The 23,801-nt window shown below is 47.9% G+C and overlaps 1 protein-coding gene across 1 annotated transcript in view; it reads left to right on the top strand.

Moving 5' to 3' along the window:
• The first annotated feature begins 8,915 nt into the window (after positions 1-8,915).
• The window catches only part of MYL10 (myosin light chain 10), a 30,636-nt gene continuing 15,750 nt past the window's right edge, over positions 8,916-23,801 (top strand). The window contains exons 1-4 of the mRNA XM_029612828.1: positions 8,916-9,025; positions 17,418-17,507; positions 20,431-20,506; positions 22,974-23,078. Of these exons, the coding sequence (XP_029468688.1) occupies positions 9,023-9,025; positions 17,418-17,507; positions 20,431-20,506; positions 22,974-23,078 (274 nt within the window). The 5' untranslated portion in view covers positions 8,916-9,022. The remainder of the gene's footprint in view (positions 9,026-17,417; positions 17,508-20,430; positions 20,507-22,973; positions 23,079-23,801) is intronic.

Below are 23,801 nucleotides of genomic sequence, written 5' to 3'. Positions count from 1 at the left end.
TTCAATATCTTTGTAAGCAACATTGTGGAAGGGATAGAAGGTAAAGTTTGACTATTTGTGGATGATACTAAGATCTGCAACAGAGTGGACACGCTAGAAGGAGTAGAGAGAATGAGACATGATTTAAGGAAACTTGAACAGTGGTCAAAGATATGGCAGCTGGGATTCAATGCCAAGAAGGGCAGAGTCATGCATCTGGGGTGTGTCAATCCAAAAGAGCTGTATGTGATGGGGGATGAAGGACTGTTTTGCACAGAGCAAGAGAGGGACCTTGGAGTGATTTATTTATTTATTTAAGGCTTTTATATACCGATGTTCCTGTACTAGTACATATCACGTCGGTTTACATAGAACCAAAGTTGGAGTGATAGTGTGTAGTGATCTGAAGATGGTGAAGCAATGTGTCTAGGACTTTTCCTCCCTAGCATGTCCTGATGAGATTTTACCAATATTGAAATAATGGAAATATCCCCTTCTTATTGTGTTGCCAATTAGCCTGTTTAATCTGTGTTAGCATTTCAGAGTCTGTCTCTTCAGCCTGGCCAGGCAGGTGATAGTATATCCTCACTGCTATACTCTTCCCCATCATGCATAGAATTTCTACCATAAAGATTCCAGAGTGCAGTTTGTTACCTAAAGAACTTTTATTCTGCCTGATTTTATGCCATCCTTAACATATAGTGACACCTTCCACCGATTTGGTCTGCAGTGACACTTTGATACACTTTGTACCCTGGAATTACAGTGTCTTATTGGTTATCCTCTTTCTATCAGATCTCTGAGATGCCTATTATGTCTATATCTTCATTTAGTGCCATACATTCCTATCTTATTTTTTAAACTTCTGGCATTTGTACACAGTTGTTGTAGAGTTTGGGGTAGAAAGGGGGGAGGGTGCATTTTTGAGCTGGAGTTATGGCGGTTAGGGCACTGATGGGTGAATAGGTCTATGTTTTCAGTTTTTATGTTTTATGGGTTGGGGAGTTAGAATTATTATATGCATTTGGTTAAGGCAGCTAGATAAACTAATCCGGCTAACATATACCAGATATTTAGCAGCACAAACATGCTTCTGAATATGCATGGCTAATGGAAAGTTAGCAGGATTAGTTTATCCGGCTAACTTTAGTGCTATTTAGCTGTATAACTCAAAGGTGTTCATTGTGCAGGAATTTTGTGTTGCATCGGAGGTGGACCCTTGGGCCGAGGTGGGGTTGATGCAACCCGTAGGTAAGGACCTACAGGTCCCCACTGTTGGCAGGTGGAGTGGGCTGACTGACAGAGGCCGCTGGAGCTTCATCTATATCAGCCCTCATTCCCCACGGGTTGAGCCTTTGGGTGCCGGGGCCGGCAGGACTTAGGTGGGCCTCTGTATATAGTTGCAGTAGGAGTTGGTTCAGCCCAGAGACAGCAGGTGAAAGATGGTACAGTCTTACTCCGGACTGGGTAATGTCCTGGAAACTCGGGCGCCAATGGAACAAAGGCAGACAGGGGGCGTGCAAGCAAAAGTAGGCCAAAGCCTGAAGAAACCACGTCCAGGGAGTAAGCTGAAGAGGCGTCCAATGTAGGTGTGCGTTAGGGCTGGCGGCAATCCGAAGGTAGTGACAAGCAAGGCAGAGGTCTGATCACGGAGATAGTCAAGAGCGTAGTCAAGCAAGACAGAGGTCTGATCACGGAGAAGGTCAAAAGCGTAGTCAGACGAAGCAGAGGTCTGGGTCTGGAGATAGACAGTAGCATAGTCAGATGAAGCAGAGGTCTGGGTCTGGAGATAGGCAGTAGCGTAGTCAGGCGAAGCAGAGGTCTGGGTCTGGAGATAGGCAGTAGCATAGTCAGGCGAAGCAGAGGTCTGGGTCTGGAGATAATCAATGGCAATGTCAGGCAAAGCAAAGTCAAAGTCCATGTAGTCAATCCAAAGGATAAGCAGGGTAGGAACGAAGAGACAGGAACCAGGAACAACGAGGAACAGGAACGCAGGGATGAGACGAATCTCTAGGAAGCAATGAGTACTCGACCAGTGAGAAGACCTATTGCAAAGGCATCGCTAGGGAGCGCAGCCTGAGCTTAAATACTGTAGTTAGGTTGACGTCATCATCCGGGGCCGCGGCTAGGTTCCAGCTGCAGTCCCGTCTTAAGAATCAATGATGCGCGCGCGCCTAGGGAGGGGCGCAGTGTGAGTAGCAGCATCTCTCTGCGGGCCATGCGGAGAGGCCTGTAGAGAGGTGGAAGCAGGACCAGGAATGCCGGGGACTGTGGCACAGCTGGAGGCACCGGGGGAGGCCCGAGGACAGAGCTGACGGCCCACTGCCGCCAGCGAGGAGGAACCAGAGGCTGGAGTCACTGTAGAAAGGTGAGGGGGCCTTGCCACGGGTCTGCTGTGGATGGCACGCATAACAATTTGAAACCCTAGGTAGATTTTACACGTGTATGTGAGCCATGCGCGAGCAATGCAAATTTTAAGAAACCGGGAAGTACGTGTGCACATACCTGTGCGCACATCAAGAATAAGGAGGCAGAAAAGGGGCAGAGCATGGGTGTTCTGAGGTGGGGCCAAGAATATTGCATGTAACCCCTGATTTTTGCAAGGCTGAACATGAGAGAGAGAGAACGAGAGAGAGAGAGAGAGCGAGAGCAAGAGAGACAATCAGCACTCTATATATCTCCCACTATAAGAGGGGCACTTTCAACTCAGGGTGAGTTTTGGGGGTGGGCGGTGATACATTGGTCTGCATAGGGCACAAGGGTCTGTAGACCCTTGTAACACCGCCCCCGCCCAAAACCCACCCTGAGTTGAAAGTGCCCCTCTTATAGTGGGAGATATATAGAGTGCTGATTGTCTCTCCAATATGGTCACTTGTGCGGCAGGGATATTTCAAATGATACTAATGCACTTGCATGCATGATATGAAATTAAGCATATCTTTGCTCGTGTGTCCAATGGACACACGCACACTCCTTTTAAAATGTACCTGCTAGTGTTTATGCAGCTAAGTGCTGAACTTAGCTAGACAAACACGCTGAATATTGCCTCCTCCGTTTTTAAATTGTTGTGCACCACCATAGGCAAGTTGTTGAGCCTGGAATGATGGTATATAAGAAATAAATGGAATGAAATGGAAATTAAACATATGCTTTATACTTCTATTGACAACCTACTTATTATTAGCAGTTGATACAGGTAATTTAGAATCATTTGTATTTGTCTGATTTGTATTTAAATCCATCTGAGCTAACTCAGACCCAGGGCTGGTGCTTTCATTAGGCAAACTAGGTGATTGCCTAGAGCACCAAAATTTTGGGGCAGCAAAATCCTGCTAGTGTGAGTATAGAGTGATGCTGTGCCAGATCTAATACTGTCAAAGGAGGGAGCATTTTGCTGGAACCACTGCTGCTAATAGGAGGGAGCACCGTGCTGGAGCTGCCACCAATCGGTAACTTGGGAAGGGGTGTGCATAATTGAAGGTTTGCCTAGGGTGCCAAATACTCTTGCACTAACTCTGCTCAGGCCTCACCACAACCTCTCTATCAGGTTACTCCCCCTTTCCTGGTTAGACAGTATCTGACTCTGAACCATGTGCTTCTGAGTGACCATCAGCTTTTTTCCATGATCTAGTTTAAAAGCTCTTCTATTTCCTTTACGAATGTTAGCGTCAGCAGCCTGGTTTCACTCTGGTTAAGGTAGAGCCCATCCTTTCAGAATACATTCCCCCTTCCCCAAAAACATTCCCCCATTTTTAACAAATCTACATCCCTCTTCTCTGTACCATCATCTCATACATGCATTGAGGTTCTGGAGCTCAGCCTGCCTCTGGGGTCCTGCGTTTGGAACTGGGAGCATTTCCGAGAATGCAACCCTGGAAGCTCTAGATGTCAATCTCCAGAACTTCCCTCCTGCACCTTCCCAAGTAGCTGGTACGTACATGTACCATGACAGCCAATTCCTCTCCAGAACTTTCTAAAATCCTATCTAAGTGACATATGAGGTCCGCTACCATTGTACCAGGCAGGCAAGTTACCAAGCGATTGTAATGCCCACCAGCCACCCAGCTATCTTTAGTCGCTCAAAAAATGGACAGTCCCAAGGGTGAGGATTGAGAATAAGTTAGACGGCTAATGCTTATCTTCAGTGCTAGTCAATTAATTTAGCCAGCTGACTATGATCGCTGGCATTGCAAGCTTAAATCTATCTTGGCATTGGTTTCACACAAACCTGCAAATTTTCACAGTGGATTTATAGATCAACATAGTAAATGGTGGCAGAAAAAGACCCAAGTGGTCCATCCAATCTGCCCAGTTTTGCGGATGTGGACCCTTAGGCCGAGGTGAATTCCCCACTGTCGGCAGAGGGAGCTGGCTGGAGCAGAGGCCCAACTGGAGCTTCGGCAATACCAGACCACTTTCCCCTTAGGTTGAGCCCTTGGGTGCCAGGGCCAGCTGGTCTTAGATGCGAGCCTCCATGGAGATGAAGATCCATCGGGATGAAGTTGCAGGCCAGCACATAGGAAGGAGCAGTGACAGGACAAGCTGCGGACAGCAGCGTCAGGTGCAGGCTGAGGTCTGGGGCAGGTAATGATTTCGCGAAGTCTGGTTCAGGCAGTGGTCTGGGCAGGTAGCGTTCGGTCAGAAGTGAGAACAAGCAGTGGTCAGAGTAGGTGGAGGTCAAGAGGCATCAAGGTCCAGTCTGAGGTCAAGCCAGAAGTCCAATCCATTCAATGCCAAGGTCTGGTCTGAGGTCAAGCAAGAAGTCCAATCCATTCAATGCCGAGGTCTGGTCTGAGGTCAAGCCAGAAGTCCAATCTAAGGAGACGAGGAACCAGGAGGAGGAGAAAGGAGAACAACGAATTACTGGGACAAGATGAGACGTTGAAGAGGGTAAGTCTGATCACGAAGACACAAACTCAGGAGATGACCAAACTACCAGGGAACCACGAAGAGGACACAGGAAGCAGGAATGCTGGCAAAGCACTTCTCCAGGAGAAGTCGACCTATTGCCAAGGCAAGGAGGCAATGCTGTGGGAAGCCTTAAGTAGTCCTTATCCAATGATGTCAACATCAGGTGCCCTCGACCTTTTCCCGCCATAGACCCTTTACAGGAGCTCAGTTAGGAATGTGGGGCCCAGGGAGCAGTGCTGGAGGAAGGCTGTGCATGAGGCCCACTGCCTGCATCCTCTGAGGCTGTCGGCATTGGAAGGAATGGCCGCGAAGCTGGCGGCGCCCAGCAGACCGGAATGCCCTGGAGCAGGGGCTTCCCCAGACACCTGGAAGCACTGCGTTGGGTCCAGAGCTGGCAGCGCCTCCACCCCGGGTGGTGGTGCGGCGCGCAGGAAGTCGCCCAATGTGCCAGGATGCAACGCACCCGCATGGGCTGGCCTGGAGGTGAGAGCGGCGGTCCGAGGAAATAGCCCGTGGACTGCCGAACATAACACCCAGAACGTTTTTTAAGGTAGTAACTGCTGCTTTATGCAGGACACCCCCATATCTTCTGTTAAGGGTAGTAACTTCTGCTTCATGCAGGTTACCCCCTTGCCTTCTGTTAAGGGTAGAAACTGCCACTTTGTGCAGATTACCCCCATAGCTTCTGTTATGGATAGTAACTGCCTCTCCATGCAGGATATCCCCATGCCTTCTGTTAGGGGTAGAAGCTGCCATTTTGTTCAGGTTAACCCCCATGTCTTCTGTTAAGGGCAATAACTGCTGTTCCATGCAGGTTATCCCCATGCCTTCTGTTAGGGGTAGTAACTGCCTCTCCATACAGGATATCCCCATGCCTTCTGTTAGTGTTATGAAAGTGGACCCTTGTGTCGAGGTAGATGGCTACCGTCGAAGGGCGAGGCCTCTTGGACTGTAGAGACTTGCTAGAAGACTTCACCCTGGAAGCACGTGACCCCCCCAGGAGGAGCCCGTAGGGGTCCGGCCGCTGGGACTTAGGCGATTCCTCTAAGGACTGTAAAAGGTCTGGATGCAGGCGCCTCCTGCAGGTCGTGGGTTCCAGATGGCTGGCGCCTCCAGCAGGTCGAGACAGTCTGAGGATGGAATCGAGGAAGAGTCCAAAGCCAGTCAGAGAATCAATATACCAGCGGGGTCCGAGTCCAGTCCAGGGTCAAAGCCAGGAGAAGGGTCCGAAGCTGTACCGGGGTCAAGCCAGAGAAGGGTCCAAAGCCGTACCGGAGTCAAGCCAGAGAAGGGTCCAAAGCCGTACCAGGATCAAGCCAGGAGAAGACATGTCCACCAGTCCAGAGGTCAGCAGCCAAGAATCAATCAACGGAGCAGGGGAGAAGAGCGGGACGAAGAACCAAGAACCAGGAGCCAGGAACACACTCAGGCAGGAACCTCAATACCAAGGCAAGGACTGAATGCTCAGCCCTTGCCTTAAGTATAGGAAACCGGGGGAGGAGCTTCAGGGGGAGCCATGACACTTCCTGTCATGGCTCCTTTAAGAATTCTCTTCAGCCACGCGCGCTGCCCTAAGGGGCAGAGGAGGAGGAGCCGGATCGTTGGAGCATGCTGCCGACAAGGCGATGGCAGCGGCCAAGAGAGGGAAAAGAAGAAGGGCTGCCTGCCCCCGCAGGCACCCTCAACCATACCCGGCGATCCGGGTGAGTAGTTTAGCTGCGCCGTCGGCCTTGCCTCAGTTGCGGCCGACCGCGGCCGGCGGCCATGACACCTGGTCCCGGTCGCGGCCGACGCCACTAACAGTTAGGGGTAGAAGCTGCCATTTTGTTCAGGTTAACCCCCATGTCTTCTGTTAAGGGCAATAACTGCCTCTCCATGTAGGTTACCCCCATACCTTCTATTAACGGTAGTAACTGCCTCTCCATGCAGGTTACCCCCATACCTTCTATTAACGGTAGTAACTGCCTCTCCATGCAGGTTACCCCCATACCTTCTATTAACGGTAGTAACTGCCTCTCCATGCAGGTTACCCCCATACCTTCTATTAACGGTAGTAACTGCCTCTCCATGCAGGTTATCCCCATACCTTCTATTAACGGTAGTAACTGCCTCTCCATGCAGGTTACCCCCATACCTTCTATTAACGGTAGTAACTGCCTCTCCATGCAGGTTACCCCCATACCTTCTATTAACGGTAGTAACTGCCTCTCCATGCAGGTTACCCCCATACCTTCTATTAACGGTAGTAACTGCCTCTCCATGCAGGTTACCCCCATACCTTCTATTAACGGTAGTAACTGCCTCTCCATGCAGGTTACCCCCATACCTTCTATTAACGGTAGTAACTGCCTCTCCATGCAGGTTACCCCCATACCTTCTATTAACGGTAGTAACTGCCTCTCCATGCAGGTTACCCCCATACCTTCTATTAACGGTAGTAACTGCCTCTCCATGCAGGTTACCCCCATACCTTCTATTAACGGTAGTAACTGCCTCTCCATGCAGGTTACCCCCATACCTTCTATTAACGGTAGTAACTGCCTCTCCATGCAGGTTACCCCCATACCTTCTATTAACGGTAGTAACTGCCTCTCCATGTAGGTTACCCCCATACCTTCTATTAACGGTAGTAACTGCCTCTCCATGTAGGTTACCCCCATACCTTCTATTAACGGTAGTAACTGCCTCTCCATGTAGGTTACCGCCAGGCCTTCTGTTAGGGGTAGTAATTGCCGCTCCAAGCAGGTTACCCTCATGCCTTCTGTTAAGGGCAGTAACTGTCGCTCAGTACAGGTTACTCTCATGCAGAAATGTTACAAATAAAGTTAACACAGGTTACCCTTTTTCTTCATTTTCATCCTTTAGCCACTAGGGATCCTCTGTGTTTATCCCACGTAAAAATCAATTTTGAAAATTCGAGCTGGTCTGCAGATAAAAAGTATCTGCAAACTTTAGCCTATGCAGGACTGTTTAAAAGTTACCCTCCTCAAAGTGCATTTACAGAGCTTTTTTTCTATGAGCAAACAGCTGTTTATCCATGGAAAAAGTCCCACTGAGAATTGTCCTCCCCCTGGCACTGTGTACAAGGTGGGTACTTTTACTGGCATCAGAAAGGGACATCTGGGGGCCAGGGTGGGGGATGGGACAAAATGGGCACCCGCACACGGGGAGTTCATTTTGAAATCTCCGCAGGCGAGCCTGATCCACCGTCTACGTCCCTGCTACAAAAGCAGGTGCACAGTCCACAGGTACAAGTGTCCCTGCGGATTCCAAGTAAATGAGGAGACAGAGAGCCCGCTGGCTGACTACCACTAATACACATTTACGGTCACTGCTGAGCTCCAAAGGGGGTAAAATACGTCTCAGAGAAATATTTCCCATTGGTTCTCCTATTTGTGCCTCTGGATTTTGCTGCATCACAGCCGGAAGGCGTGGGACTGGCCTGATGGTCTCCTGCTTCCCGGGTGAAAAAAGGGCTAGAGATGCAGAGGTAGCGCTCACAGCCTTGGGAGAGGGGAGGGAGAAGTCAGTCACTGTCATTGAGCAATGGCAATACCTAGTGGCTGGATTTAGAGCCCATGACTGCAGGGTTTCCCCTGAGTGTGTGTGTGTGTGTGTGGGGGGGGGGGGGGCTCATGTCCTTGCACCTCCACAGTCAGGAACCAGAGTCGATATTTCCATTCTGGCACAATCTGAATTCGGAGGAGTCCCGAAAGTTTGTGAATCCCGGTCTCCTCATTCAAAGCACCTGCGCAAGCTCTGCTACTGAAGAGCAGCCTCAGTCTCTGCCCAATGGATCCCGACTCTCGACTCCTTTGTCTTGCAGCCTGGGACCGCGAGCACATGAGAAATGTCCTACAGCACTGCCTTACTTCTCAGTCTGTGTCCCACCTGCCTCCTCTAGTGTGCTCATTGGCCGATTATTTCTGCGAAAAGCAAATGCCCTGCATGGATCAGATACTTGGAATGGTATTGGGATCCAATTACTGCACTTTCCAACCCTACATCTATTGTCTAAACTTGGAGCAGGCATATTTTTACTCTTCGGTGACACTATATATAAAGAGACAATCTCTATTGTGTCAGCTGGCTTGCCACTGGGCACAGGAGGGGCACAGAGAACACCAGCATCATGGTAGGGGTTTTTTTTTTCCATACTCTTTCCTCCTTCATTCTCTCTCACTCACTCTTTCTTACTTTAGCCACAGGGCACTGCTCTGAAACAGGACCAATAACAATGAGTTAGAGATGTAGAACTGTCTGTTTTATGTGCAGGGACCACATCCTCCACATTCAGCCTCATTCCTCATTTTCCTGCTGTTCTGCATTCTGAATATCCTAACCTGCTTAACCCAATCCTGGAGCAGGACTATGTGTAAAGGGCACCGTCTCTTTCTTCACACGCATGCACACAGTCACAGCACACACTTCCTCAGCTTGCTGTGCCTTTTGAAAGTGAAGGACATAGTGATTGGTGCACTGAGGTTACGAAGGAGAGGATGCTGTACGCATACACTCTCCTGGAGTGGGTCTGCTGAGGCTAGACTCCCAGCACATAGCATGTCGAGCCCTTCCAACTTCTATTATGAGCCTAATTGGCCACACTTGAGCAGGTTAAGAAGCCTTTTGTTGTACCTGCAGATGATAAAATCTCCATAGCCTTCAGCCGTGCCTAATTAAGTTCATAGTAAAAGTTGAAATAGCTCAAACTACCATACACTGGGAGCCTTAAAATATTCCCTGGCTGAGGCCTCCGAAAAAGTGTTGGATAAAGGGGATCCAAAAGAAATTTTAAACTATGACAATTCTCTTCCTATTTGAGCATGTATGGCATTCCCATATTAGATATCATCTGCATGCATATGTGGAAGAGATGTGTGAAATTTGAATTCCAGGCTTATGCACAGATGATATGCCAAAGTAAGTATTCCAGATGTCAGTGTATTTGGTATCCCCTGCAGAGAAACATGGTTATGTATCTGTATTTTCTTGAGGAAACAGCAGGGCAGGTCTGTTGACAGGTTTGGATTCGCCGTGGACATGCATCTGCCTAGATTAGTATCTTGGTATACCTGTGCATCCTAGCTCAGCATGACCGTTGCATGTTAGGATTTTGAAGAACAAGCTGTGGGGCCACTATGCCACAGCCTATGGCTTTTTGGACACAGTGCAGCCCTTACATGGCAGAATAAAGTGCAAGCAGTACTTAAATCTGAAGATTGAGATGGAGCACACCTCTGATTGTGGCTCTCTGAGATTCCTCTCAGCTTTTAAATAGCTCAGAAGATGAGTAGCTGTACTGTCACAGGCTGGAGCTGAGAGGTCAGAATATCATATTGGGCTGCAAGGAAATGGAGCATGTTTTATATCCAGTACAGTGGAAGTTCCCTTTGATAACAGAGGGTAGCCCACAAGCCATATGCAAAAGTCTCATAGTGCTTTCTGTGCAAGTTTTTGCTTTTTAATTTCTCCCAAATTTCCCCCCTCCCCCACTATTTGTTCCCCTCAGGACAAATAAATTTTGCCAGCAAAAATCAGCTAGCTCAAAACTACGTCAGTTTTCTTTTTCAAGTATATCTTGGCAGATATACTTCATGCATGTTCATTTCCAGGCAGATCCAGGACAAACAGTAGGTGTGCACGTTGCAAATCACGAGTGTTTCCTTCCCAGCTTTCCTTTTCCTGGAGTAAATATTTTAAGGAAATTTAACCCTGGTGCAGGGAGCTCAGCCACCTTGATTTTTTTTCCCTAGCTTGCTCTGTTAATGATGCACCTTGATGAATACACAACAGAAATGGAAGATCTTCCATTTGCCATATACAGTCATCTGGATAAACTCTCATTTTGTGCCTTTATGAAAATAAAAGGGGCTTCATACTTTAAATGTGGCCCTTAGGACAGTACTTAAGGCAATGGGGCCAACCTTTTGCCAGATTTAAAGGGATGCATGCAAATTATTATTTCATATTTTTTTTTTGTTTTACTTGCATTTTACTCCTGTTCCTTTGGGCCTCTTTTACTTATTTATTTTTATTTACTTTTTTTTATATCCTGCAAATCCAATTCAGATTGATCAGTGTGGTTTACAGTCTTAAGATCTGAACAATACCTAAAACACTCTACATTTAAAACAGAAGCTAATGAGATTATCCTGCTAAAAAACTCTAGCTCTGTCAGAACCAGGGCTGGGCTCCAGGTGCCTTCATCAGCTGTTACTGGGGAAATGTTCTCCCTACTCTGGTCATTGCTGAATCTGTCCTGGGCTGGGGGCCATGCACCAAGGCTCCTTTGAGAGCCCTGCAATCATGGACCCTAATTTCAGCCACTAGATGTCATCCTTAAGCATTGACCGTGCCCCCACCTACTGTAAAAGCTGCTTCCATCTGCTGTCCATTCCTTACCCTAGCTGAGCAGGGGAGCAGAAAACTCGACTTGGAGATCAAACCAGGGACCTTCCTGCATAGCAGTGCAGATTGCTGTCACCGAGTCAATGCGCTCTGCCTTCATGCAAACGCTTATCGTGAGAAAACCGTATCTGAGAATTTTCACCAGGCTGGCTCCAATATCTTTTCTGCAGCATAAGGAAAAAAAACCAGGAGGGCCAAATATTTGGTCATTTTACTTTTTGGCTTAACAATTTGACAGAAATCAAGGCCTTACCCCTCCCTGAGCCAAGTGCAGATCCAACCCCACCCCCAAACAGAAGCTGAAAGAGGTAGGGCCGTCTTGAACATGTCTGGCCTAGGGTCAGTTCGTTTTCGCTCTCTGCCTTCGGAATGCGAGGTGACCCTTTGGGGGCGGGCGGCAGGCTGGCACGGCCCAGAACGGCAGCAGCAGCCGCCGCCGCAAACAGCGAAGGCTCAAACTCCAAAAGCATAAAAGCCAAACTCTCCTCCTCCCCGCCCCCGAAGAGAAGAAACGCCGAGAGTGTCTCTTAACTGAAGGGGGTGGTAATTGTTTATTAATCCTGAAGAAATGTACTTGTAATTATGGAAGCTGAACTCGGTGGGGAGTTTGTTCCCTCTCGATGTCTGAGGGGGGGATTTGTGAATAGCAGAAAGGCTTTAAAGCATCACAATATTTCAGCTGTGCGGTAAAGCTTCTTTGAAAGGATTAGGGGCAGACAATGCCGTACAGTAAAACTAATTGCTAGTTTCGCTCTGCGCCGTTGGGCTCTGACAGAGTAAAGAGTGTGGCAGGGTTTGGGCACGATCATTGCTGGCTCTCGGCGAAGACGGCGGACCCCACACAGATGCTCGAGCGCTTCCGCTGAGGCGCCCGCTAGGCGCGCGGCGGGATGCGCGCGGCGGGGGGGCAGGCCTTGTCCTCGTGCTCGCTGCCCCGCCGGCGGACCCCTTGTGGCTGGCTCTGCCGGAGGCGAAAGGGTTCAGCACGGCCTGGGAGGAGGACGTGGGGACGGAAACTTACGCGCGCGCCCCCCCCCCCCCCCCCGTGCGTCTGAGGAGCCGTTGCCCAGCGCCGTGCTGGATGACTTGGAATTTACCATCTGGGCGATGAAAATCCCACGTCGCGGTGAAACGGGGGAAGGATTTGGTTGGAGGGGGAGGGGTTGTCGGCAGCTGCCTGCTTGGAATGTGCTGCTCTTGAGCTACGATCAGCGCTGAAGGTGCATTTCCTGCCCGGTTGTCAGGAACCATATGGCTTTCTGCATGGACAAATTTAGGATTTTGTGTCCCCCCGACCTCCTGAGCGCTAGCCATAAAAGAAAGCATGCAATGAAAATATCCAAATGTCCCTGCCTCAATTTTATCCAAGAAAGGAAATGAAATAAAAACAAATCGAGAATATGAATGGAAGTATCTTTTTTTTTTTTAATTGGTATTTTTTCCTTCCAAGTTCTCAAAGTATTTATTACATAGTGACAGACCTTTTTATTTTTTATTTACTTGTATTCCCCAACTTCCAAATTAATAATTTGTCTATCATGGTTTTTAATATCCATCACTGGATAGGCATCTTTTTCTTACTGAAAATTATGAACTGCATCATCAGCCTACAGGAGGGGTGGGGAGCCTCCAGTCCTCAAGAGCCATCAGGGTTCCCTATTTATCAGGGATAGCCTAAAAATCTAACTGACATGTGGCCCTTGAACACTGGAGGCTTATCTACTGCTGGCCAAAGGTTTCACTCTCTTGTCTTGAAAAGGGGCAGCCTTGGCATTCAACTAGGGCGGGGATCCCACAGCCAGTTGGGTTTGCAGGATATCCGCAATGAATATGAACGATATAAATTTGCACAAACTGGGTTTCCAGTGTATACACATTTATTTCATGCTGAAAGGCCACCAGGACAGGCCTGGGAAGCTCTGACCTGGGGGAGAGGTGGGTGGGTTCTGCAGTATGTTGCTTGAGGAAGAGATTGTAGTGCTGAAAGCTTGTTTCTTTAAGCATTGGTTAGCCTTGGAAAGGCATCAATTCAATCCTGCTACTTTGATGTTTTTCTTTTAACTAATTCTATTTCAGTTGGAATGATTTTAGGGCGATTACAGTGCAGGAGGCAATATTTTAAAGGCAATGCACCCTACCCCAAACATCAGAATATCCCTTTTTTTTTTTTTTAAAGAAAACAAACAAAATCCCTCCATGAGCCAAATGTCTCCAGATAGTTGCCCATTTTAAAGATTTGGCATGCTGTTGCTCAGATTGCTAGCTCTTCGGTACAGGACCTCTCAGTTCATTGAGTTATTTTGTATAACACTCTGAGCACTGACATTATAAATACATCATTAGTTTAACACCGCATGAGGGCAAGTAAGCAGAAGTAATATTCTTAGAGAAAAGGGTGTGACAGTCTGGGGCTGGGAATGCCATCAAAGAGGCCTAAGAGCACACTGTTGGCAGATGGAAAGGTTCTCTCCTCCTTTGACTTATGTCTCTTTCCCTGCTAAAATTACTGTGAAGCGGCTGAGAACACACAATCCAGCTGAGTAAGTATTAGCATCTGCAATATTACCGAGCGATTAGCGGCCGCTGTGAATTTTCACATTTGATTATTCAGTGCGGTGAACCATTCCATTCCTCACAGTGGGATGATTTAACGTGTGCAGCCAGGATATTAACAGGCTTGTTCCAGCCCAGCCAAGTACTTTCCCCGATCTCAGAAGGCATGCACTGTTGCAGGCCCAGTCTGTACTGCTGCATCCTTGCCAACAATGTAGTGCAGGTTTGGCCAACTCCGGTCCTCAAGAGCCACAAACAGGCTAGGTTTTCAGGATAGCCACAATGAATATGCTATGAGATAGATTTGCATCCAACTGAGGCAGTGCATGCATATCTATCTCATGCATATTCATTGTGGATGTCCTGAAAACCTGGCCTGTTTGTGGCTCTGGAGGACTGGAGTTGGCCAACCCTGCTGTAGTGGGAAAGAGAAACTGGACTCAGAAAAAAAAAACTGGAATGCATTCCTGTGATCCTTCATGGATAGCAGCGGTGGGGCACCTCCAGTCCCCAAGTAATCCATGCCAGCCAATTTTCAGAATATCTCTAATGAATTTGTATTAGATAGATTTGCATACCCTGCCTCCAAATTGATCTCATACATATTCATTAGTGGAGCCTGAAAACTTAACCAGTGTGTGGCCTTTTAGGACCGGAGATTCCCCAGCAGTGCTGTTTAGGGCTGCCAACTAGCTACACTCTTTTTCAGGAGAGGCTAACCCAGTGTTGGGTTTGCTCCACTGCTTGCACTGATTTGTAATTCTACTTTTCTTAGGGGAATCAGTGTGGATACCAGAACTATAAGTCCCTGCATGCAATGGAGTAAAACAAAAAATGTGTATGGAGAGGTGTAAGCTAATCACAAAAATAACAAAACGCAAGGAAAATATATTTTTAAATGATCCAATGCAACTGAAAAGAAATTTTTGGCTGAAAAACTAAACTAACAGTCAAGGTGTTAAGAGTTGTTTTATAATGTCTGATTCATTAAATAAGCAATCCAGCAGAGCTTTATCACAGTATAAAGAATATAATAATTCATATCACACCAAGTGCACATGTTTATGAACCCAACACCAACAATCCTTTCAGTGTTTATAAAAACAACAAAAAAAAATCATTTCAAACAGTTCTCTACGAGATCTCCTTATACACTCCTCTCCGTGTTTACAACAATTATTCCAAATTGTTAGCTTCAAGTTCTCCCTCTGCACAATCCTCTCCATGTGTAATGTGACGTGCAGTCAGCCCCGACGCAGCCTGCGTTTCGCTCCAGTGAGCCGCTTCAAGAGGTAGAAACTGGAGAACAGTCCTCATCTTCCAGTCAGCGCAATGAGAGTCCCCCCCCCCCCCCCCGACCCGCCAGATCTTCCAGGAGAGTGCAAAAAGGGAGCTGGCAAGGCAGGAAAGAAGCGAGAAGAACACCCACAACAACATTCCCTCCCGCCTCCCGCTGGGCCGTGAAGGAAACATTGCTCTAGCCACCCCCGAGAGGCCCATCCAGGCCCTTTCGGGGGTGGGGGCTTCACACGGGCCTGGCCCGGCGTCAGACGATTCGATGTATTCTGCAAAGTCCTGCCCTGCTAAGAGCGCTGTCACGCTGCCCGGGTGTCAGCAGCGCTCGCAGGCATTTACCCGGATAAACAGCCCTCCCTCTCTATCTGGCTAAGAGTACCAGCTCTTAGCCGGATAGAGAGGGAGGGCTGTTTATCCGGGTAAGTGCCCCCCCCTGTCTTAGCAGGATTGAGGGAAGGCATCTTCGGGGGAGGGGGCGATGTTCCGGGCAGGGTGAAGAACTAAGCCAGAGAGATTGGATTATTAGATCCTCGCATGTCTGTTTCCCTGCAAAGATGCGCCCGCAAAGAAAGCAGAAGCAAAGTCGACAGGGTTTCCCCACTGGGCAATTTTCAAAGAGCAAGCCCACACCGTTGTTTCCTTTTGAAAATTAGGAAGGATGTCCACGGGCACTTAACTGTTCCCTTTGCACCTAGACAGTCTGTTCCTTATGTGACACATGCTAAGACCTCAACCTCTGGTAATCGATTTTTTTTCCCACTAAAATGTATTTTTGATATTGCTTTCTTAGTTAATTTAATAATATGTTCTGACAACTTCTTTCAGTGCAATGGAGCAAAGTTAGGGCTGGATCAGCCTATCCCAGGTAGAAAAAGCCAGTTTGCAACCCACTTCCTGGTAGCGGTAAAATGAACCCCGAGGGCCAAAGGGCCAATGTTAACACTTGGGCTAGTTGCATGTTTGACTTTGTTGTCCAAGTTTTGCAAACTGTATTTTCATTCTCCATGCTCTTTTATGCAGCCTCGTCCCCTACCACAACTTCTTTCTGCCCTTAGTTCTGCTTTTCAAAATGATTTCATTCAGAATATCACTGTGTTCCCTTTCATTCTCTCTAGCTCATGTGTTCTATGTTCTTTTACATTTATAACCCCCGCCTTAGTAATCCCCAAGACCCAAAGCGGTGCTGGCTTACAGCACTTTAAAAATACATTTCATAAATACAAAATACAAAAGTAATATAAAATATGGGTAAATGCAAAATTTGAAAAATATTCTCTATCAATATCATAAACCAACACTGTTAATATCACACAGCTGGGACTCACTTCCTACTCTCACCAAGGAAAAAGACCACCAGTGTCATAATAAACCATACAAGCATAATGCATTGCTGCTTGCAATTACTAGAACCTATATCTCTGGGCATACAGTAAGGTAGAAGCAGGACTGGCATCAGACTCTCTTGAAAAAAGTAAAAGGTCCAGTTGAAGATGTATGGTGCGTGCCATGAGGCAACCCCAGGACTGGATCAGCCCCTCCATGATGACGCAGGGAGGGTCCTTTTCAAAGGGCTCTCCTAGACTAGAGCCTGCGGCTACTTTTTAACCCGCAGGCTTTCTCCAGAGAGCGGGTGTTCCCGTGCGTGTGGATTTTAGACGCTCACTTTCGAAAATTCACAGTATGCACTGAAGTCCCGTTCCCGTCCCCCAGCTCTGCTTCCTGGAATGCCTGTGTTACATTTAGTTCATGCCTTTTATACCCTTTTTAGTATGCGTGTGAAAGTACCCAGGAAATTGTCTTCTGCATGTACTTTTGCGTGCTTAGCCATCGGGGGCTGTTTTCCACAAGCCACCCGGGCCCATAAATCTGGGTTTTTTATAGGCATGCGGAAGTGCCTTTGAAAATTACCACCAGAACTGGTTGTCACAGCAGCTGCAGCAGCCGAAGTGGTTAGAAATGAAAATATTCGATACAAGGGAAAGATATTTTCAAGGTAATGACATTCCAGCATTTATTTTGTTTTCCGTAAAGGAGCTCTTCATCTTGCTTAAAGCATCATGACCGGGAAATTTCTCTTTTACATAGTCCAGTCAGCACTTAAAACCTATAAAATAATAAACATCCATCCTGTTCCTTCTGGGGTTTTTTTTTTCATTATTATTGGTTTCCTAAGGAGATATTCCTGTGTGTAAGTTCTTGGTCTTTAGCCACATTGTCTGTGAGGAGTTGGGCAAATGTCATAAATTACATGACTGTTGTTTGTTTCCTAGGCTCCAAAGAAGTTAAAGAAGAAAGCAGAAGGAGCCAGTTCCAATGTATTTTCCATGTTCGATCAAAGCCAGATCCAGGAGTTTAAAGAGGTGGGTTTCCCTTGCCCTCCCGTTATTGCTGCGTACAAATTACTCGCCCGCTTTCTCCCCTGAGACCTTTCCAGGCATGTGCATTTCTTTAAGCTGAGTGTCTCCTGAGGCCTGCTCTGGGCCTTGTGTAATCAAACCCCAGCGACCTAGAATTTTCTGTTAAGATGAAGCTGCTGTGGCTTAGGTGTCTTTGTCTTAAACGCATGGCCTTGCACCAAACTGGCACGCACCCTGCGGCAAGAGTTGACCGAGTGATAATGCTAACAGCTCCGGGTTCTATCACACACACTACCCACCATGCACAATCCCACCACTCAGGCCAGCATGCACCGTTCTGTAGATTATGGAGTTTAAGTTCCCGACAACAGCCTTCTCTGGATTTTGGATTTCCTGACTCAGCTTTCCTAACCCGAGCTCCAGGTGAATTAGGGTAGTTGGTTCCCTTCCCCGGAGGGCTTACAACCTGTTATGTACCCGAGACAGTGCAGGGCGAAGTGACTCGCCCCAGGTCACAAGGAGTGTCAGCGGGATTTGAACCTGGGTTTCCCTAGTTCTCAACCTGCCGCGCCGACTCTAGGCTGGTCAGGTGTGAATAATTACTTGTCTGTGGGATTCCAGAGGGCGGAAGTAATTATACCGTAAAATTCAGCAGAGTGCTAATCAGTTATGAGCAATGCGCCCTCCAAGGAGTGACTAGGTGTGTGTCAATTTTTTTTTTTCATATGAGCAACAATATTTTAAACCAATTTTTGAGTACCAGTAATAGTGCTGCATTTCTGTGTATAGCAGAAAGGAAAATTAATGTGAGCAACCAAGTAAAACCTGCAAGCGATGTATGAGCAATCGCTCACCTGCTCAGCTCAGAGGGAACTATGGTTATGATCCCTGGGTAAATAGTTTCTTCCTGACTGCAGAGTAGCTCGGGGGGGGGGGGGGGGGAAAGCTGGTGGATCAGCATCTCCTATTTAGGATTTCATTGAATCTGAATTACCTGGACAATCCTGGCCCTTCACAAACAGGCCGATGCTCTATCAGCGCACGAAAAACAGGCGCCCAAGACTGAGCGCCCACTTTCCTAACGCGCACCCGTCCACCTCTCCCGGGAGCTTGCTGCGGTAGGTTAACGAGCCACGGCATTAAAAGGGAGGCGCTAGGGGAAATCGTGTGTCCCTAGCGCCTTCTCGACATCGGGCACTCAGGAGAATTGGCTGTGCGCGGGTTAGGAAAACGGACCCTCAGTTTTACAAGCTTCCATTTTCCTAATCTGACCGCTGTCAAAACTTTTTTTTTTTCATGTTGCTTTCTATGGTTCCTCCGACTTAATACTGCGATGATATTAAGTCGGAGGAACCACAGAAAAGCAGTATTTTCTGTTTTTCTGTTCAGGTTTTGGGACGCCGGGGCTGGTGTTAATTTTTGAGGATTACAACGTGCGCGTCGGGCACACGGTTATTTTTTACATCAGGGGTACTCGCTAATAGCCTCATCAACATGGCATTTATATGTGCGCTAGCCTGAGCTCAGATATTGCATCGGCCTGAAAGTGTTAGAGATACCCTGCAGAGAATAGATTAGCCAGGTTCCACTCTGCATACCATCTTTCTTATTTTACATTTGTTAACTTTACTGTTCAGTTTCATATCTTTATTTCTCTCTATGGAATATATGGGTTTTACAACAAAATCTTCCAGAATCCAAATTTATTGCCAAGTTGAGCGTGAATTCCACAGTAACCCATTGCCCTGTATTATTGAATCATTGCTGTACCACATAATCTTATATGCAGGGGGAACGGGGCCGGATTTAAGTGTAAGGAACTGGGGATGTGAATTGGTACTGGACTCGTTTCCGGTATCGAGTTCGGGTAAAAACCGCGGGAAATCTTCATTCCCACGATACTTACCAGTTTTAATTGGCTGTGTCGTGCCGAAAAAAAAGCCCACCCTGACCCTTTAAATTTAATTCTTTCGCATCCCCCACCCTCCCAACCCCCCCCCCCAAATTTTTTTTTAAAGTACCTGGTGTTCCAGCGGGGGTCCCGGGAGCGATCTCCCGCTCTCGGGCCGTCGGCTGCCACTAATCAAAATGGCGCCGATGGCCCTTTGCCCTTAGCATGTGACAGGGTATCTGTGCCACTGGCTGGCCCCTGTCACATGCTAAGGGCAAAGGACCATCGGCGCCATTTTGATTAGTGGCAGCCGACGGCCCGAGAGCGGGAGATCGCTCCCGGGACCCCCGCTGGAACACCAGGTACTTTAAAAATTTTGAGGGGAGGGGGGATGCGAAAGAATTAAATTTAAAGGGTCGGGGTGAGTTTGGGGTTTATTTTTAAGTGCCCTTTCTTCCCGCCCCCCCCCCCAAAACGATAAGAGAACCCCACGAAAAATTTGGTGGGGGTTTTCCTATCGGGTTTGGAGGGCCCCCCGAATTCTGACGAGTTTGAAAATATCTCTTCCGATATTTTCAATCGTCAGAAAAACGATTCACATCCCTCTAAGGAACATAGACTTTCACCTAGCGTGGCAGATTCTGAAGGCGCCTACAAACTGCCCACGCTGCTCTCTGTCTCCTCCCCCTCTGCCAATGGGCCCCATAATCTTAAATCCAGCCCTGCAAGGGAAACAAACTCCAGAGATGGATGGCACGGCGCAGCTGGCACTGATGCCTCCTTGGATGGCACTGGCTCCTCTCCAGCCGTACACTGTGCTGAGAACTAATTTAGTTGGGGGGAGCTGGGGGTGGGTTAATTGTTTTTAAATCAAACCTCATGCCGAGATATATTAGCATGTTGGAAGTGAGTAAATCGCTGTGTGCCGCCACGTGTTATATGCAAGCGAAATGTGTCAGGCACAGCGAATGGGCTTCGGGACTGCAAGTTTTGGGAGAATGAAGGAATAATGTGGAGCAACTCTTCTGTCAATAGGCTTTTACCATCATGGACCAAAACAGGGACGGCTTCATTTGTAAGGGAGACTTGAGAGACACCTTCGCTGCTTTGGGTAAGAACCAATATCAAAATCCTTTGCACGTTCCCCCCCTTCCCCCAGCTTACAAGAAAGGACTTCAGGAAGATGTAAGCCGGCGCAGTCAGAGGAGATTTTATCAGGTTCAGGGAGCCGGGGGGGACGTCATCTGTCGAACCCGCTCAGCTGCAGCGTTCATGTCGGTAGCGGGCAGCTGCTCTCTCTGCTCGTGGTCTTCAGTCGGGACGGCCCGGGAGCTAGAGATTTGGTCTCGCTGCCAGTTTGAACGGCGATGTTAATCAGCGCCATTGATAGCCATCCTGTCGTGCCATTCACCTGTCATTTTCAAAGCCGTGTGCTCGTGTCTGAAAATCGCAGTCCTCCAGTCTGTCCCAAAAGGGGGGGGGGGGCTTTGTTCCGCAGCTCGCAGATTTTTAGCCACATTTACAGGAGGTATTCCCGGGGGGGGGGGGGGGGGATGGGGATGGGAGGAGCAGTGATTTGGGCAGGATCAGGAAAACAGCGCACTTAGATTGAATTTTCAAGTACCTGAGTACATGGAAAGCAGGGACAGAGTCTGGGGGCGCCTTGCATCTGTGGTGCGTTTGAAAGGGAAGGTGCGGGCACCTATAGGTACAGCGGCTGGGGGCACAGGGATGTGAAGGATGACCCCCCACCCCCCACCCCCATTTGAGATTTCATCCAGACTTTCTTCTTCTGATTAATGAAAAATCCCCCAGGTAGTTGCAAATGAAGGCTCGTAGGTGCCAGATCCCAGCCCTGGGTCCAAATCAGCTGAAAGTGCAAAGGAGCAGGAGGAACCTGCTGGGTCAAATCCCACCCCACCCACAAAAATAAACCCCAAAGCGATGTCACTGGGTGCGCCAGAGTTAGTTGCTCGTTTGGGAATGGCGCTGGAGGCACTCGTCATGCCGCTTCCAAACGTGGCTGGTAATTTCCAGAGGCAAGCTGTGGAGAAGAGCGGGCCTGGCAGCCAACGACCGAGGTATGCGCTGGAATTTCGTTCTGAGATCCTGATGCATCGTATCTTTACCCCGCGTAACTTTGCACTTATCTTTGCAAAGCTTGCTGGGTAGGGGAATCCCCGCGGCACCGGCTGCTGGCGGAATTTGAAAGGGGGAAATCTGCAGGGGTTTTTTCCCCTTTTAACAGTTGGTTTGCTGGCCCTCGAGTGCACGGTGCCTGCCGGCCTGCAGTCTTTTCTGGTGAGGGGTGATCAGCAGAAAAAGGGAGGTGATACTGCCCCCGTATAGGTCCCTGGTGATCCCTCACTTGGAATATTGAGTACAATTCTGGAGACCGCACCTTCAGAAAGATATAAACAGGATGGAGTCGGTCCAGAGGGGGCTACTAAAATGGTCAGTAGTCTTCATTCTAAAGCCTATGGGGATAGACGTAAAGATCTAAACATGTACACCCTGGAGGAAAGTCGAGTTAGGGGAGATATGATAAAGACATTAAAATTTCTCAATGGTTTCCATGCACGGGAGGTGAGCCTTTTTCAATGGAAAGGAGGCTCTAAAACGAGGGGTCATGAGATGAGGTTGAAAGGGGAGAAACTCAGGAGTAGTCTTAGGAAATATTTCTTTACAGAGAGGATGGGGGATGCGTGCGGCCACCTCCCAGTGGAAATAGCGGAGACAAAAAGAAGAACGTATGGGATAAATACAGGGGATCTCTAAGGAAGTGATGAGAATTATAAGGCTGAATTAATTGGACGGCTGGGCAGACTGGATGGGGCCATACGGTCTTTTTCTGCCATCATGCTACTATGAAAATAGATCTCCATATGAGAGAAATCTGTTTAGAGAAGAAAAGCACGATGGTTCTTTTTTTACCGAATGTTCCAACCAAGTGAACATTTCTCAGAACATTCTCTTGCTAGCAAAAAACCAATGCTCTCTATGAATTAAACCTGGGCAAATAGTGATTTTTTTTCCAATGGCAAAAAGTTGAAATTTTCAGCATCATAATGGCCAATAACATTTTCTGAAGTTAATGCGGGAGGTTTTCTTCCAGTGTAACCTGCTCATTCCAGAGGCATTTTTCCAATGACCTGCAGAATTGCATCACACGTATTTTGTGGCCAGTTGTCAGAGAAGGATGATTTTTAGGCAGGTCAGTTTACCAGGGTAAAAGGTTTCGAAAATTACCTTCTTCATGCTAACTAGAGAAAGTGATAACTAGGCCCTGTTTTCTTAGGGCTTCTCTCCCATTCTGCGTCTATAGGAGAAGGCCTTGATGAAGCCTCAGTCTCGGTATTATTACCTGTACTGAAGTCACCAGTGCTTTCTCTTTAAAAGGGTTAACTCCTTCTTCATCAGCAATCTCACCAGTTTTCCACCCTCTCCCTTGCTGGAATGTCCCTTACACCAGTGCGTTTCCTTGGTAGGCAAATGATGGCGCAGGTAGTGGTAGTTATTTTTAGAGGTTAAGAGAAAATAAAAAAATTGCTGTCTTCTCAATGTGATCTCTGTTTCAGGCCGTATCAATGTAAAGAGTGAGGAGCTGGAGGATATGGTGAAGGAGGCCCCGGGAGCCATAAATTTCACTGTCTTCCTGACCATGTTTGGAGAAAAGCTGAAAGGTATCTAGAGCTAAAGGAGGGGGCTATTGACAAGCGTAAAGGCATGCATACATTCTTTTCAGGCCCTGTACAAACACAAAAATGGGCCAAAGTAGCTTTTCATCTGAAAGCATGATGCAGTCTAATGCTTTCCCTTAACTGAAGTGATAGTTTTCTTCTAGGTAAGCGAGGATTACACGGGTCAGGATACTTTGGAGTAGGAATGAATGGAAGGAGCCCCATTAGATCTTAGTGAAACCAGTGACAATACTGATTAGAGGGTTGCCGCCTCACCCGGGTCAGCTCAGACGGGCCCATCCAAGCCTGATTCTGCCCCTTTGCTTGCCTGGACATGTAATCCTGCTGTACTTGGGAGAAAACAGAACTACATCTCCAGGCATGCACTGGGGGAAAAGCCAGAACCGGATCAGCTTGTTCAGGCTGAGCCAGATGGCAGCCTTACTTCCCACGCATGGATTACTCACCATACATTGAACAATGGTTAACGATGTAGGACTGATGAGTGGATGCATAGCCAATGAAAAGTACTGGTGGTAGTAGTAAGTATGTTCTATAGCACTTTCAGCTACAAATTAGCATACAGATTCTTGCAGTAAGCTGTCACAGGAGTTCGGACTGCAGTTAGAGGTGGATAGTGAGGCTGGATTCCTGTGACTGTGCTTCCACCTGGAACATCAGAAGAGGCAGGCTGAGTGGATCTGCTCCAGCTCTGGCCTCTGCAGG

This window comes from Rhinatrema bivittatum, chromosome 8 (genome assembly GCF_901001135.1).
Source record: "Rhinatrema bivittatum chromosome 8, aRhiBiv1.1, whole genome shotgun sequence".
In the NCBI taxonomy this organism is placed as follows: domain Eukaryota; kingdom Metazoa; phylum Chordata; class Amphibia; order Gymnophiona; family Rhinatrematidae; genus Rhinatrema; species Rhinatrema bivittatum.
This window is presented reverse-complemented; position numbering and strand designations above follow the sequence as displayed.